The following is a 15,183-nucleotide window of genomic DNA, read 5'->3' on the forward strand; positions in this document are numbered from 1 at the left end:
AAGGCAGTCCCGTAAGGCGGTTGACCCAATAAGTGTCAAGGTAAATAAACATGTCTTTCAACGCAGTTAAAGACTCACGATAATTGGCTGATTACTCAAAAATCTGGGTTAAACACTGCTTTGCACTGCCTGAAAGTGGCATTTGAAAACACGATCAACTGTCAAGAAGCTAGCGAGCTAAGATGGAACTACTGGGTTGGTGCTAGTCATGGCAACAACAAAGGGGAAGCCTTTGTGGTTCTCTTTCAAAAGTTTTGTGATAATCTCAGTTTGTTGTTGTTTACCTGTGTAAATAAGTGGTGATCTTGTACTAAACAGCGGTAGGATTTTAAGCCTCAACGCCAAGTCTCATATTGACATACCGACAGCATGAAAATAAGCATATCTTCACGCCTTGGCTGTATGACACCTAACCGTAAATGTATTACGTACGCGTATCGGTGTCGAACTTGACAAATTAATTTCCAAATATGCATACTACAGGACATGAGTAGCCTATTTTTAAACAATTAGACGGGTACCATTGCCGGGAAGAATACGTGGACTTGGACATGACAGGGAGTCCTAGATTGTGGTTGGGTCCACTTTGATGAGTTTCAATTCATTAACCCGTATTCAGTATTTATCACTGAAAAGGGCTGCTTATGGCCGGACTCTTCCATATTTGTCTTTGGTTTTGTATCTTTGTTTTCTGCCTCCTTTGTGTCACTCGTTCAACTCAGCCATCAAACGGGGGACAAGAACTCCCGCCGACATGGCTTTCCTCTCCAAATCCCTTCCGATAAGTGTTCAACCACGGGGACTGAGGGTTAGACCACGATCTTTAATCTTATCCGCTATAATACTTTTCGCCTGTGTATGGACCCTGTTATCACTCAAGCCTACTCCAGCTCGAGAGCGAGTTGTGGACGCGATTACACTTCGAGTCAAATACCCCTTGACATATAGACATATTCACTCTTTTGAGAAGGGTAAAGGAGGAGGTAATACAAACTTGCTCTTAGCACCTAAAGCTTTTTAAAAGCTTTGGTGTCAATCTCATGTATTAGCAAGCAGACTCAATTAACAAACTGTTGTTAGCATGGTATATCCCACCAGAATGGATTGACGCAAATCAATCACCGCCAAAGACAATCATTGAAGCGGCTGAGTTGGCTTCAAAAGTCGCCAAATCGAATCCCGAGCGAAACATTCCATTCTCGAATATCCCCCTTTTGGTTCATCAAAAATGGGATTCTACTAGACTGAATGGCACAAAGGAGATGATTGTCTCCTACATCGAAGATTGGCTGGTGGATGCCATCTCACCCCCTTCTGGAATGAGCCGGATGGCGTATTTTCTTTGGGACAACGAAGGCGTTTTGTCATTGATAAAGGAGAAAGAGAAAGAGTTGACGACTGATTTTATCGAAGTATTCTCTCCGGTGGAGAAGGTTGATATTTTCCGGATAATAGCTTGCAAGTGGTTTGGTGGCATTGTAAGTCTTTGATTCCAGCAACATCGTGTTTTTTAGTTGTTTGGAAGCTAACTGGCGGGATTAGTATGGTGATGTTGATACAAAACCACTTCAACATCCGTCTACGTGGATTCACACAAACGACGTCTCCGAATGGACTGATGAGGAGACTGGAAAAAGATATGGTTTGGACAATACCGCATTAACGCGTTTGAGTCAAAGCCACGGACAGTCGCAGCCAGTTAATGCAATCTGGGGCATCGAATGCGATGCGAATCCGAATACAGATGACCACTGGCGCTGGGCATACACTTATCCTGTTCAGCTCACAAATTGGGCATTTGCGTCCGCTCCGAAGCAGCCTATCCTCCAATATTTCCTGGATCGCATAGTTGAGAAAGCGCAAGAAGCCAGGGATAGAGCCGAGAATACGCCCGGTGTCGATAGCGTCTCTGACTTGCATTACGACCCAGTCGTGCGAACAGGACCGGTAGCTGTTACGGAGGCTACCAGTTGGTGGCTAGAAGAGCAGGACGGTTTGAGATGGAATGCTCTAACTGGTCGAGAGGATGGTGGGAAGACAAAACTAGTCGGTGATGTGATAATTCTTCCTATAACCGGATTCAGGTATGTTTTTACTTCAAGTTACTTTTTGATATGCCACTGTGCTTGAATTATTGGTTAACGCATCTTTACTTTAGCCCGACACAAGAGAAACACAGCAGAATGGGTGAAAAACCTTGGGACGACCCTGAAGCTAGACTTGCCCATACAGCCATGGGCTCATGGCATCACACAAATCTTATAGTGGAATATGGTAAATTTTGCCGCACTTGGTTTGGCTTGTGTAAAGACTGGCAAAAGATGTGGTAATGGAATTGTGAGCAATCGGATGGTCTCTATGAAATACAACGGTCTATCAGCGAATGTTTTTTTTTTAATATAAAGCGTACTCTATCATAATACTAATAAATTTGCAAACATCTGCTGAGCAGCATACCTAGATTACACTGATTGCTCATTGTTACGATATCTGCTCAACATTAAAACCGGCTCTATTTCAAGGAGCAGTTTCATAGTTGACGTTTGCTTTGTTGCCTTGTTCGCAGTCGAGGTAGAAACAGAGAATTGGAAACCTGGTTTTTCAAAGCGAAGCGGTACTCAGCAGCCTCTACCACTACAGTTCTGCTGATTGTCAAAAAATCATCTAATCAAAAACAATGGTCAAATTTACGCAACCATTAGCTTCTGGAGCCGATTATAGACAGTTGTATTTTGGTATTGTTTTTAAATGCGGTATATACGCAAGTAAACCTCTTCGCCACGCTTCTTTTAGGAATGGCTTATGACAAGTTACAAACCAGACACGCCTAAACTGCCTCGACGCTTTCGTCTCTCATAGCTAGCATAGTGATACACTCGGATAATCTGTTAGTCTTGCATCGTCCCCTACAAGTTGACCCGCGGTACATACTTGTGATGCCTTTCCTGGGGCCGCCTGTAGGTTGGCGCACCCCTCTTCTCTGGTTCGAAAGGGAGGCTTCCCTCAACTTGGGATGGTGAATATCGGGAGTTTGCCGAAGGGACTTTAATACTGGGATACTGACTTGATCACTCAATGGGGATTCCCTGATACTCGTCGTATCCAAGAGCGAGGTTCATGTTCTCTGTTTATAGTTGTTAGCCAAACAGAAATGCAGTTATTCGTCGTCGTTCTTCAAGAAGACTTACGCAAGCATTGGGTCGCAGCGCCCTTGTTGAGGTTGTCAATCGTGGCGCAAACCACGACACGCTTGCCGGTCTTGTCAACAGCGAATCCGCCAATCTCGACATGGTGCTTGTTCTGGATCGACTTTACAAGCGGAGGCTCGCCAACGATCTTAACGAGCTTCTCACCAGCGTATCGGTCTTGGTAGATCTGAAGAATGTCTCGAGAAGTCATCGTCTTGTTCAAGGGGATGTTAATGGTCAGGTGAATGCCGCTGAACCAAGAGGCGCTAGAATATTGTTAGTCTCTAGACACGAAGAGGAGAAGGGAATAAACTGACACATGGGGCATAAATGCGACCGGCGCACCACCAAGTTGATGGCTGATTTCTCGCTCGTGGATATGTCCAGTCAAGCTGTCTATTGAAAGTTAGCTTCCTATTTGCTTGTTGCCGAGTTCCTATCCCTTACATGGAATTAGGTTGTCACGGAGAAGGTTGACGTCGTTCTTGGGCGAGGGCTTTGTGCCAGCGCCACTGTAGCCCGACGCTCCAAAAACGTTGACAGGTCCTCCCAGATGCTCCAAAAGAGGCGCGAGGGCCAATTGCGAGCCGGTAGCGTAACAACCAGGGTTGCTGATTCTCGTCGCTTGAGCAATCTTGCCTCGCTTCTGCAATTCAGGCAGTCCGTAGCTCCATGAGTCATCGAATCGGTAGTCGGCGGAAAGATCAACGATCAAGCTGGAACTCTGGCCAAGAGCTTGCACAAAAGGCAGACAGACGCCATTGGGAAGAGCCATAACCCAGCAGTCTACCTTGCCATCCTTGTCCAGTTGAGCTACGTCCTCAGCAGACAGGTTCTCATATACGATGTTGCGCTTGGTATATCCTTTGAGCTCCTGGCCCGCGAGTTCTCGAGAAGATACATGTCGAAGGTCAATGAGGGGGTGGTCGTTGAAGAGATCGATCAGGGCTTGGCCAGTGTAGCCGCGGGCTCCAATGAGGCCAATGCGGGATGGCGTCTCGTTGGAGGCGTTCTTCTTGCCCAGGGGAGGGTTCGGGTTTGTGGTGGTAGCATATGACAGGCGCGCCGTGGAAGATAGAGAACGGGCGATGTTGGTGGTTTGTCCGAGGGAGATTTTGGGCATCGGCGCGACGGTGATGGAGGCCGCTCGGGGGGCAACGCGACGGGCGCCGATGCGCACCGCCCTGGAAGTAGCAGAGAACATGATTTCAGTAACAGCGAGCTCAATTGTTCGCTAGGTTGGTAGAGCAGGTTGGATGAGAGGGGATGAAAGATCAAATGTGTCAATCGTCAAAAGAATCATTGACTTGAGTGGGGTGGATCGATCTAATCAATCAAGAATTTTTGACTTGTGTCTGGCTAGCGGCGGCCGAAATCGGGCAGCCAGTGACGCACCTTTAATTGAGTTTCCGCCCCAGTTTGATTCATAGATGCCAAGACGGAATCCTTCCACGATCCCAATTACTGGTATCCTTTACTATGTTTTCAAACCCTCAACAGCCCCAATTGTTGACCGGCAGCAGAAGCGGTTGTAATGGAATAAGATTGACATGGGACGTAAAAAAGAGGACAACATGAGACGAGAAAACGACAATGAAGTGGACAAAAAAAAAAAAAAAATGAGCATGACATGAGACAAAATGCTCTCCTGGAGGAGGAAAAGTAATTGCAGGTGAATCAAAGAGCAAGTAGGGGATAGAATCACGGATGTTTGATACGTTTACCTGGGCAGGCGTCTCGGCAGGTACTTACATATCCATGTACCACGATATTCCACTAAGCTGAGACGCATATAAGCACTACCAACAATCAACCAATCTCTGTTCCTCAATCATCGCAGACCGGTTCTTCCCCCTCCTGCATTTCAATGCTTCATTTGTAAATAGTAGCTTCACGAAATGCCTCGACGAAACATTATCGTAACTGGTGCTACAGGACGACAGGGACGGGCGTTTATACATGCGCTTCTTAGCTCACCAACTACAACTGATACAGCTGATACAACATACCATGTTTGGGCCGTGACGCGAAATACGACTTCGCCTGCCACGGCATTGCTTCTAGAGGCCGAAAAGGCACATAGAAACGACATCACCGTAATCCAAGGCGATCTCAACAATGGCGCGAGAACTAAAGAGATCTTTTCGGAAATAGCTGCTCAAGGCGGCATCTTTGGCGCTTTTATTGTCCTCGCTTATCCGGGCCTTGGAAACAAGAGCGACGAAGAGGAGAGACAAGGCAAGGTAACACATACCTGCCCCCAACAAGATCAAGTAAAGGAACATAACCAAGAATAACGTCAGGAAAATAGATGCTTGCGGATCTAGCACTTGAGTTCAAACTCGACGCGCTCGTTTATTCGAGCACGATCCCGCCTGGTCCAGATCTGGATGACGCTTTTGATGCGTCTCATCGATCTAAGCGGGAAATTGAGCTCTACTGTAAGAGCCTTGGTGAAAAAGGCTTGAATTGGACGTAAGTACAGAAAAGGAACGTGATGACAATGTTATCGGCTAAATGAGGCACTACAGGCTCGTGCGACCTGGCTTCTTCATGGAAAATTTTGATGGATTTATGGGATCGCTCGCTGTTGCCATTCTTTCTCAAGGACTCAGAAAGGAAACGGATATAGCACTCGTTGTATGATATTTCTGCGCAGGTTATGTTTTGCAGTCAGTTGGCTAATCGCGATTTAGGCGTCCGAAGATATCGGCAAAGTTGCTGCTGGAATCTTTCAGGTTGATCCTTCTCCCCAATATGAACCCGATTAATAAGTGCCCTGCTAACAGAATTGTCACACTAGAATCATGGCAGGTTCACTCACAAGACGGTATCCATAACTGGCGGATGTTTATCCATGAGCGAGATCAAATCAGCGTATAAAGATGTCATAGGAAAACAGATGCCTGCTGTTGCCTCTTTGTTTGCCTGGTTGATTCTCAAGTTAAGTTCCGGTGCTCAGCATGTGTGAGTTTGCCCTTCGTTCAACCCAATCACCTTATTCGATGTGCTAATCCTCAACTAGTGCTAAAGAAATTGAGAGAAATTATGATGTTAGAGTTAGCGGAGGATATCCGACTTTTGACGAAGAGGTTGAATTGGCAAAATCGCTCTGTGAGCTGCAGACTTATCGCTCATTTCTTCTTAAACGAAAAGAGCCGAGCTCTTGATTAATGGAAGTACGGATCATAGCAAAGTATATGATGTATTGATGCCCTCTAGATATGCTACACATTACAATTATGAAGATACAATCGGAATCAACTCAAGAGTAATAAGCGTTCCCTTAACGAGAGTTCCTTTGACAACGCCAGCTTCTCCATTAGTGTACAAAGCCAGCTTAATAAAAATCTCAGGCACCACTCCATTAGCCTCAGCCATCTCCTCCTTAGTAAAAGCCCCTTCAACTCCGTGATAGAGGTAAAAGTATCTCTTTCCAAACTCACTGTGAGCCGGTGCCGCGGCCTCCCATTTATATCTTACGACGCTATCTGACACAGTTTCTTCAGCACCGGGCTTGTTGAAAATAGCATTGTATAGAGGAACCACGTTGTTCAACGTCTGCTTGTCCTTGATGAACAGAGAGATTGCCGCGACGCCAACAACGCCTGATGGATGAGACGTGTTTTCTGGAGTAGTGGGCGCTCGAAGAGATCTCGGAGTGCGATCAAATGTCCAGAAAGGCTGTTGATTGATCAAGATTTGGCCTCTGTAGTCGTCAAAGTTGGGTATAGCATTGGCCCAGATGCGTTTCGATCCATCTGCCATTGTCCTGAATCCAGGCTCTGGATCAAGGTACTTGATTCCGACTTTCGAATCTTGAATTCTTGCTTGGACAGCGCGGAACCGTTCTTCTGATTCGTTTGAGCCTTCTTCTTCTTCGCGGCTCAGGATGGTGTGAGCCCAGTGGATGATGTGTCCGTCTGGTTGCTTGCCCCATGGATGCATTGCTCTATGCTGTGGATTCAAACCGTCGACAAATGCAATGAGCTCCAAGTATAGGCCGTCTTGGAAAATGATGAGTTTGTTCTCAGTCATGCCGCCCTCGTGCACGCCACCATCGAGGATCGTAAAGGCTTCTGACAGCCATTGAGGGATTGACACAAGCTGGGCATGTGGAATAAGAAGAATAACATGGTCAAAGGCTGACTCTGCGGTAGATTGAGAAGCCATGACTGGAAATATTTGCCTTGTTTATATCTCGATTCAATCTGTTTTGCTGTTCCCTCGAATCCGTGTAAGTCAAATCCATTCTCCACAGGGCTTTTAAGCATGCCCCAAACGGACATTATCACCACCTATAAACTCCACCGGTTTTTGAGGCGAGGTCGCTAAAACTCCGACAGAATCAACCCAAGCCAAAGCCTCTGCTCTAACCCAGTTAGTCCAGTCTGCTATTTCGTGTTGGATTCCTAATTCGGCATACGGCGGTATTCCGAAATCCATCAAACATTCATCCGATACTCCGTCTCTGAAGTAAGAAAACCAGCTTCTGATTATAAATTTCTTCCATAAGTGGATTATGTGGAGGCGGAAAGTGTAAGTTGACCCTGCAAGTGACGGTTTAGTGTTTGTTTCAATATGCAGTTAAGTTGGGCACAAGTTGAGTGATCAAGTGGTTGATCGCCGTAGTATGGGATGTTACGTCTGTATCTGCCAGTGCTCAGGAACCCTCAATAATACTGTATTCACTACAAACGGCCAGCGTGAACGATGTTTCAAGTCACTATCAAACCGTTAAATCAACACAAGATGCTGATATACTACTGTTAATTGGTACAATGAGAATATTTTTGTATTTAAGAAATAGTGAACGAAGTAGTGACGAGTTGCGGCTCATTTGATCGAGATAGAGTCCTGTCATTGTGACGTCCCAAAATGGCCCGTAAATAACCAGACGGTATAGTCCCGATTCGGCTTTACACGATTCAACCCAAACATAATTCCGGCCTCTCCGCATCGCATGAACTGTGCATCATATTTATTTGTCGTTTGCGTTGCGTTCGTATAGTATATAAGGGACATTTTGCTCCCAAGTGAAGGACTCTCTAAACAAGCACATTGAAGCTCCATCCAGCGAATCGCCCTACAACCTGAAGTGTCCACCATGTCAGCTCCATCAATCCTCCTCCGCAATGCCACCATCTTGGTACCAGGCACAACAGAAAACAAACCTGTTGCGTCCCTTCGGAATCACTCACTTCTTGTAGAAGGAAATAAGATTGTTCGTATTGCGGCTCATATAGATGCCCCCTCTGATAAGACGCAAGTAATCGACTGCATCGGCAAGATTGTGTCTCCTGGATTCATTGATACGCATCACCATGTGTGGCAGACGCAGCTCAAGGGACGACATGCGGATCATACCTTACTTGAATATGTGCCCGCTGGTAAGTTTCAAGCTTCTTAATGCAATGGTAGACCGTTTCGACGCTGTGACTGACATATTTACTAGGCAATATGCAATCTTCCAACTATACCCCTGAAGACATCTTTTGGGGAGAGCTGGGAGGCTGTCTCGAGGCATTGAACGCGGGTACAACCACAGTTGTGGATCATGCGCACATGAACTACTCACCAGCTCACAGTAAATTGTCAAACCATTCTCGTATACAAGTCACCAGCTAACTCCATTAGATACAAATGCTATCGCTGCAACTGCATCCTCAGGAATTCGCTCCACCTTCTGCTATGCACCCACCACAAGGGTAAAAGAGTGGGATCCCGAAATCACTGTGGACACAGATTTTCTGCCAAGCTGGGCAGTCGAACAAGTCGAGGAGCTCATCAAGGCCGGTCCGTACGGCGATGGGCGAGTAAGCGTTGGGTTGGCATTCGATGCCTTGTTCCTCCCGAAAGAGACCGTGGCGGATCTGTATCAGCGGTGTCGACAAGCTGGAGCCAAGGTCACTACTACTCACTACTGTCGCGGTGCAATTTTCGGTGAGTTTGTCTGGCTCTATGATTCAATCAATTGTATGATCTTGGGAGAAGCTAACTAGATGGAAAGGGCAACATTCGATTGTGGATATGCTTGAGGGTCACGGTGTCCTTGGTCCAGATATTCTTCTCTCTCATGCAACCAACCTCACAGATGCTGATGCCAAGAAGCTTACTGAAGTCAAGGCCAGCATCTCATCAACGCCAGATACCGAGATCCAGATGGGTCTAGGATATCCAGTCTGCTTCCGAGACGATACAAAGTCCATCAGCTCTCTCGGCGTCGACTGCCACAGCAACAACGGATCCAGCCTGATTAACCAAATGCGACTCGGTCTGCAAGCAGAGCGCGGTCTCCGCAACTCAGCTCTCATCGAGGCTGGAAAAGCCCCAAAACATCTCAATTTGTCTGTGCAAGAAGTCTTTCGCCTGGGAACTATCGGTGGCGCCAGAGCTATCGGCATGGAGGATCAACTTGGGTCTCTTGAAGAAGGCAAGCTCGCCGACATTGTCATTTTCGACGGTCTCACTCCTGGCATGATTTGCGCTTCCGAGCAAGATCCCGTGGCTGCTGTTGTGCTGCACTCTTCCATTGCGGATATCGAGACGGTTATCGTGGACGGAAGGATTGTGAAACAGCGTGGAAGCCTTGTCCCTGTTGATCTTGATCTTTCGCTGTCAGATTTGAAGCCTGCCAAGACGCGATTGGGGTGGCCTGATATCGCGCAAGAGCTGTTGAAGAGTCGCCAGCGAGTGATTGAGGCGGGCAAAAAGTCTTGGGGAGGCGATATGGAGAAGGCATTGGATGGAGTGACCAAGTTGTTTTACATTGATCCAAATAACTTGGTCTAATTACGTTGAGATTTGCCAAGATTGAACTGGTCATATGATGTAAAATACCAATGTACCTACACGTTATCTAGCAGTCATCGCTCATAAATGTTCATTGATAAAAGCCTTGTGAAAATTTTGGGTTCTATCTTATTATTCATTACGCTTACTGTCCATCTCACTCATCTTTCCAATAACGCCTATAACATCAGCATCCAAGAGGGGAGATACCAAAACGCCTGTGCTGGATATCATCTCCAATTCAGCTTGATCGAACAACGTGGGTTCCATCTGCAGGTTCCAAGACTAGCCACTGGCAGGCCAGATTCTTGTTTTCGTTGTGCTTTCTCAGAGTAGCAATGATCTGGTTGGCAATGTCCTCAAAGTTGGAAATGGCAAGGGCCAAGATGGTGGGGCCGGCACCAGAGAGGCACACGCCGAGGAATCCCGGATGGGTCTTTGGAGACATGGATTCAACAATCTCGCACAGGCCGGGGATGAGCGTTTGGCGGTAGGGCTGGTGAACTTTGTCTTGCATGGCAAGGTTAATGAGCTCTGGGTCCGGTGGCGATTGGCCGAGAGCAACAGGAAGCAGGGCTATCCGCTGCAGGTTGAATACCTAAAGAACCCACATGGTTAGCTCCAGAAGAGCACTTTCTTAGGTGCTGCGAGTGTGTCGGATACTTACCACATCGGAACGCTGGTAGTTTGGCGGTAGGACAGCTCGGGCGTCGTGCGTGGGGACAATGAAGTCTGGGATGATGGCGACGGCCTTGATCTCCTTGTTCCACGGGAACTTGATGTGGTGACCAATTCCGTGTGGGGGCTCCGGGGGTCGCTTGCCGGTGTCGACTCCTCCTGCTGGTGCAGGCAACACTTCACTCAACGGGATCTCAACTCTTGAGGCATCCTCGGGCTTCAATGGCATCAAATAGGTACCGACGAATCCTCCGAAGAGGGCGGCACCGACATTGTCAGGATGTCTCTCTGCACGGCAAGGATTGTGTTAGCAAGAGTTCCATGGTTTGTATCAATGTATAGCGTAAGAAATATTACTAGACGTACCAATCATCAAGCAATAGTCAAACAGCCTGTCCTGATCCAAGTCATGCAGACCACCAACTTCCTTGCCCAGCATCACGCCAGCAACAACAGCCGCTCCGGAACTTCCCAGTCCCCTGCCCAGCGGAATAGGGTTCTTGATGTGGACATGGGTCTCGATCGGGAAGCTGCGCTGATCGTGACATCGCAGGACATAGAGCGCAACCCTGGTGATGAGGTTGCTCTGCGGATCCAGGCTAATATCGCCAGACTCTTCACCCTGGCCTTCGTACGTCACCCTGCAGTTGAGGGGATGCTCCGACTTTGTCTTTGAGCGATCGATGGTGACGTGCAGCTCGAGATACATGGACAATGCGAGGCCGATGACGTCGAACCCAGGGCCAATGTTGGCGCTGGAGCACGGAGTCTTGATCACGAATGACTCCATGGCGGGCAGAGACGGCTGTCGGGCTTATCCGTATTCGCTCGTCTTGATTCGTTTCAGCAGGCGCAATTCCTGAAAGGGAGAGCAAGGACGGAAAGGTCTTTTGTCTGCGAGTTCCGGCCAAACAGATGTTGAATTGGCGAGCTGGCCAGTTTCTGTTGGCTTGTTGAAGGTTTGGGAAAGGAAAATGTCTGCCCGGCTGGCCCAAGCCAAGCCATGGCGTTGCGGTTTGGCAGGACCGATAACCGGAGCTCATCTATCGATAGCGGGGCTTATCAGACCCTCGAGACCCCTCCATCGCATGTTCATGTTTAAAGCTTCCAGGTTCCCTTACAGACGATTGCAGAAGAAGGATCATGCGATTTTGTGATTGGGGGATTAACATTTTGCTTCGTTCAATTGATGAAAGTTTTTATTAATTGCAATGGTAAGTCAACCGGTTGCATCCACGGGAGATCCAATGCCGAACCATAAGAGGTCTAGCTACAGCTGCTATCCGCCATCAGCTAGTATGCAGCTTTCCTCTGCTATTCCGCGCGATTGATCTATTGTCTGTATTTAATTTGGTAAAATAGCATCTGCTTTGTCCATAGTTTACGCAACTTATGTCATGAAGTTACACATATTTGGTGGGGTATAAGTGCCGACTTCTAAGCTAAAGCTTGAGCAGGCGACGAGAATTGAAGCTATGGTCTATGGATATAATAACATGCGAGCAAATCCAATGTAGTCTCACTTATATCTATAGATAATAAAGGATGAGCCGTGCCAAGATGCTAACATATGCATAGGTATGAGCTGTTCCACCGTAATCTTCAAAAATGGGAAAAGGTAGGGCCAAGAAGTGGGCGTGTTATGTATACGTGCGGAGATATATTAAGGCAGTGCTAATCCTCCGCTTCCTAAAAGTTTGTCCTGATTGGGCGCCAACGTGATAGTGCTCGGTGTTTCCAAAGACCAGATCCTTCTGTCTCTTATATTTTATTCCCGTCCACCATGCAAATTGGTCTAGAACATAATCACGGATGTTTAGTCTGGCATAGTGCTTATAACGTTGGAACCTTTGAAGTCTCAGAGTCAGCCCTAGGACGGAACCCCTAGCCGGGTAAAAAGCCATATGTTGTTCAACAGTAGGAGAACTATTAAATACTCCTGAAGAATATCCCCTCCAGTTCCTATCGTCGTTCATTTTATTCATTCCTTCTCTGCGAACAAAAGGGGTCAACTCCATATAGATACTTTCTCGTTACCAGCAGGGCAACTCAACAAACCATCATCATTCATCATGGGGAGCCTACAGCCCGAAGATGTTTTCGCTCCCGTTCTTCACACTGAGCGCCTTGCTCTTACACTCTTTAACATGAATGATGAGGACGACCTTGAATTCGTGGTCATGATGTTCAACATGCAGATGCCTGGAGGAGGTCCTACAGACGGTAACTGGACCGGCAAAGACATACGCCGTCTCAGCTACTCCCTAATGTTGAAACCATCCGACGCCCATGGTCGCCTCTCGAAAGATGCTGCCATCTATCTCGCGCGCCTGGGAGATGCCACAGGACCGCGCATCGGTGTCATTAATCTCTGTCGCCGCACTCCAATCGTTCCTATTGACATAGGGTACATGGTTTTACCAGAACACCGAAAAAGCGGTTATGCCACTGAGGGTGCAACAAGGGTCCTTCGATATATTACGGAAGAGTTTGGCATCAAGGAAATATGCCTTGTAACGGATGATTCGAATATCGCGTCGAAAAAGATTGCTGAAAAGTTAAACATGGTGGATGGCGGGCATGTCATGATGAGCGGCAACAAGTGCGTCGTTTTTGTATTGCCGGGTATGAAGAAGCTGGAGGGACAAGACTTTCCGTTTTGGGGAGATGGTGAGGAGTTCTGAGTGTGAGGACCTAGATTAGGTGTCAGAGTGTTAATTGATGGAATGGCGCGTATGTTGGAAATGGATCCAAGGAATCAGTATATGGCATTATACCAAACTTTAATTTGAGCATATTGATGGCTTCTTGCGTTGTCTATCTACATACATGTACTTGGTCCTACTCTGCTGTACAAGCGCTTGAATGGGCAGCTATGTGAGTGAGTTGAATTAGCTCTAGAGCTGTTTACTGTTGCTGGATCTCTATTCTTATGATTACAATGCAGTCGTCCCCACCACAAAAATAGACCGAAGATTATATACTATGTACCTACTCTGTACTCTGTGCTCTATCAAAGGATTCACTAACTGTCAATGCTGGGGCGTCGGCGATTCACCGTTCGGGTTATCGGGTTCTAATGGTTCAAAAGGGGCATCACCGCCGGCCACCTACAGATGCATTGCAGCATAAGAGTGCTAGTAGTCCATCCGATATCGCGAAAAGAGAAGAATTAAGAAGTCCCCATGCGACGAGAATAAGAATTTCTCAGCCCTTGTCATTATGATTCCAAAGGGATTATCGTGTTACCGGCGCTACACGTTATTCTCGTCACCACTCTTACAACGCCGGTAGTACTCGTACTCTTTTCGCACATGCATGCATGAAGGCTGTCCTACCACCGCAAGATACAGTAATCGTACAACAAACGCGTAGATCAGTTATTGTGGACCGATCAGGCTGGCTCGGGAATTAAAACCCGATGCATCAGGCAGAGCTGCGACTAAGAATCAGCACCGGTAGGTTTATGAAAAGGCCATCTCAACTGTCAACGCCTTACGTGTGGATACGATTCCTTCGCAGTTGACATCTGCCAAGCTTCAACTACAAAACGTCCCTTGGTGTACGATCCCTCCCGTATTAACTCAGCTCCTCCTCTTCGCCTCCTAAAAAATCCAACAGGCGTGCTGTAAAACGACACCCCCGGTCAAGCTTTGCCGGGTCCCTCGGGTCGAAATCGTCGGCCGCAGCGGCGGTTGCACACAGCTTTGCCTTATTCGAACAAGAATTATGGGCATTGCCGGGCATTTGACGTTACTCCGCTGCAGACCTTCGAAAGCAAGCCTACTAAGCTACCTGAGCTAGAGGCTGGGAAGAGTGGACGTCGCCTACCCGCATTTTCGTCCCTCCTTTGTTTGTTTTTATGCATCTTTTTGTCGTTCGTATATGCTGGTACACGCCGTCACCCGGCGAAAAGGTCGCGGGTGCGTACATGTGAAGGGGTTCTATAGAGAGCTCCAGAACGAATCAAACAAGCCATCCGTTGAGATGGAGAGCAGAAAGAAAGAAAAAAGGCAAACAGACAAATGCCCGCCAGCCCACCGTTGGGCTTCAACTAACACGCAGCCATACCGCCAGCCTGCCCATTTCTCGTACAACCCGCATCACCTGGCCGGCACACTGCGTCATCAATACGAGCCGGATCGGCACTGCTTCGCACTAATCGCGGCTGTGGCGATGCTTCTCCAAGGGTCCCGCGTCTGGGGAAGCTGGTTGGACGACTAGGGGGTGGGAAGGTGAGAAGGTTGAGGGAATCAAATCGCCCGATGGCCCGGAGAGAGGGTCGTGCAGAAAGATGTGATGATTTGGCCTTGGAAGCGGACATTGTTGAGAGATCTAGAGGGGGTGGAATTGAATGGATCGAGGTTGTCTTTCGTATGTAAACGAGTGGACAATTGGAGTATAATTAGATTGTTAGATTGTTGGACTAAGACGAGAGCAGCCGCGAATGAAACGCTGTGGGCAGCCATCTTCTAACCCAAAGCCAAGAATACGAGCTTAATTGACGATATCATGATTCCACTCC

The 15,183-nt window shown here is 47.5% G+C and overlaps 7 protein-coding genes across 7 annotated transcripts; 4 read left to right on the top strand and 3 right to left on the bottom strand.

Annotated features, from left to right (window-relative positions):
* Positions 1-754: 754 nt before the first annotated feature.
* M431DRAFT_519989 (glycosyltransferase family 32 protein) lies at positions 755-2,330 on the top strand (the record flags this gene model as incomplete). The annotated part of the gene is made up of 4 exons (XM_024920411.1): positions 755-983; positions 1,081-1,478; positions 1,543-2,084; positions 2,159-2,330. The coding sequence occupies 4 exons, from the start codon at positions 755-757 to the stop codon at positions 2,328-2,330; spliced, it is 1,341 nt and encodes a 446-aa protein (XP_024774366.1).
* Positions 2,331-3,068: 738 nt separating this feature from the next.
* On the bottom strand, positions 3,069-4,392 carry M431DRAFT_84441 (hypothetical protein; the record flags this gene model as incomplete). Its single annotated transcript, XM_024923432.1, has 4 exons — positions 3,069-3,124; positions 3,189-3,454; positions 3,506-3,584; positions 3,636-4,392. 4 exons carry the CDS (start codon positions 4,390-4,392, stop codon positions 3,069-3,071), a joined length of 1,158 nt encoding a protein of 385 aa, XP_024774367.1.
* Positions 4,393-5,086: 694 nt separating this feature from the next.
* Positions 5,087-6,358, top strand: M431DRAFT_84405 (hypothetical protein; the record flags this gene model as incomplete). Its single annotated transcript, XM_024923426.1, has 6 exons — positions 5,087-5,431; positions 5,500-5,663; positions 5,720-5,828; positions 5,885-5,926; positions 5,992-6,155; positions 6,214-6,358. 6 exons carry the CDS (start codon positions 5,087-5,089, stop codon positions 6,356-6,358), a joined length of 969 nt encoding a protein of 322 aa, XP_024774368.1.
* A 70-nt stretch (positions 6,359-6,428) lies between these two features.
* Positions 6,429-7,361, bottom strand: M431DRAFT_5338 (hypothetical protein; the record flags this gene model as incomplete). Its single annotated transcript, XM_024920896.1, has 1 exon — positions 6,429-7,361. The coding sequence occupies one exon, from the start codon at positions 7,359-7,361 to the stop codon at positions 6,429-6,431; it is 933 nt and encodes a 310-aa protein (XP_024774369.1).
* A 934-nt stretch (positions 7,362-8,295) lies between these two features.
* M431DRAFT_530831 (hypothetical protein) lies at positions 8,296-9,980 on the top strand (the record flags this gene model as incomplete). Its single annotated transcript, XM_024920805.1, has 4 exons — positions 8,296-8,578; positions 8,644-8,775; positions 8,826-9,131; positions 9,199-9,980. 4 exons carry the CDS (start codon positions 8,296-8,298, stop codon positions 9,978-9,980), a joined length of 1,503 nt encoding a protein of 500 aa, XP_024774370.1.
* A 241-nt stretch (positions 9,981-10,221) lies between these two features.
* Positions 10,222-11,448, bottom strand: M431DRAFT_85165 (hypothetical protein; the record flags this gene model as incomplete). The annotated part of the gene is made up of 3 exons (XM_024923522.1): positions 10,222-10,578; positions 10,648-10,946; positions 11,025-11,448. The coding sequence occupies 3 exons, from the start codon at positions 11,446-11,448 to the stop codon at positions 10,222-10,224; spliced, it is 1,080 nt and encodes a 359-aa protein (XP_024774371.1).
* Positions 11,449-12,396: 948 nt separating this feature from the next.
* M431DRAFT_508108 (hypothetical protein) lies at positions 12,397-13,506 on the top strand. The gene has a single exon (XM_024919061.1). The coding sequence runs from the start codon at positions 12,731-12,733 to the stop codon at positions 13,340-13,342; it is 612 nt and encodes a 203-aa protein (XP_024774372.1). The 5' UTR covers positions 12,397-12,730; the 3' UTR covers positions 13,343-13,506.
* Positions 13,507-15,183: the final 1,677 nt, after the last annotated feature.

Source organism: Trichoderma harzianum, assembly GCF_003025095.1.
Source record: "Trichoderma harzianum CBS 226.95 unplaced genomic scaffold M431scaffold_6, whole genome shotgun sequence".
In the NCBI taxonomy this organism is placed as follows: Eukaryota; Fungi; Ascomycota; class Sordariomycetes; order Hypocreales; family Hypocreaceae; genus Trichoderma; species Trichoderma harzianum.

What these genes read in the sequence shown, in the direction of transcription:
- M431DRAFT_508108 (XM_024919061.1), top strand. Translation starts at nt 12,731, where the DNA reads ATGGGGAGCCTACAGCCCGAAGATGTTTTCGCTCCCGTTCTTCACACT.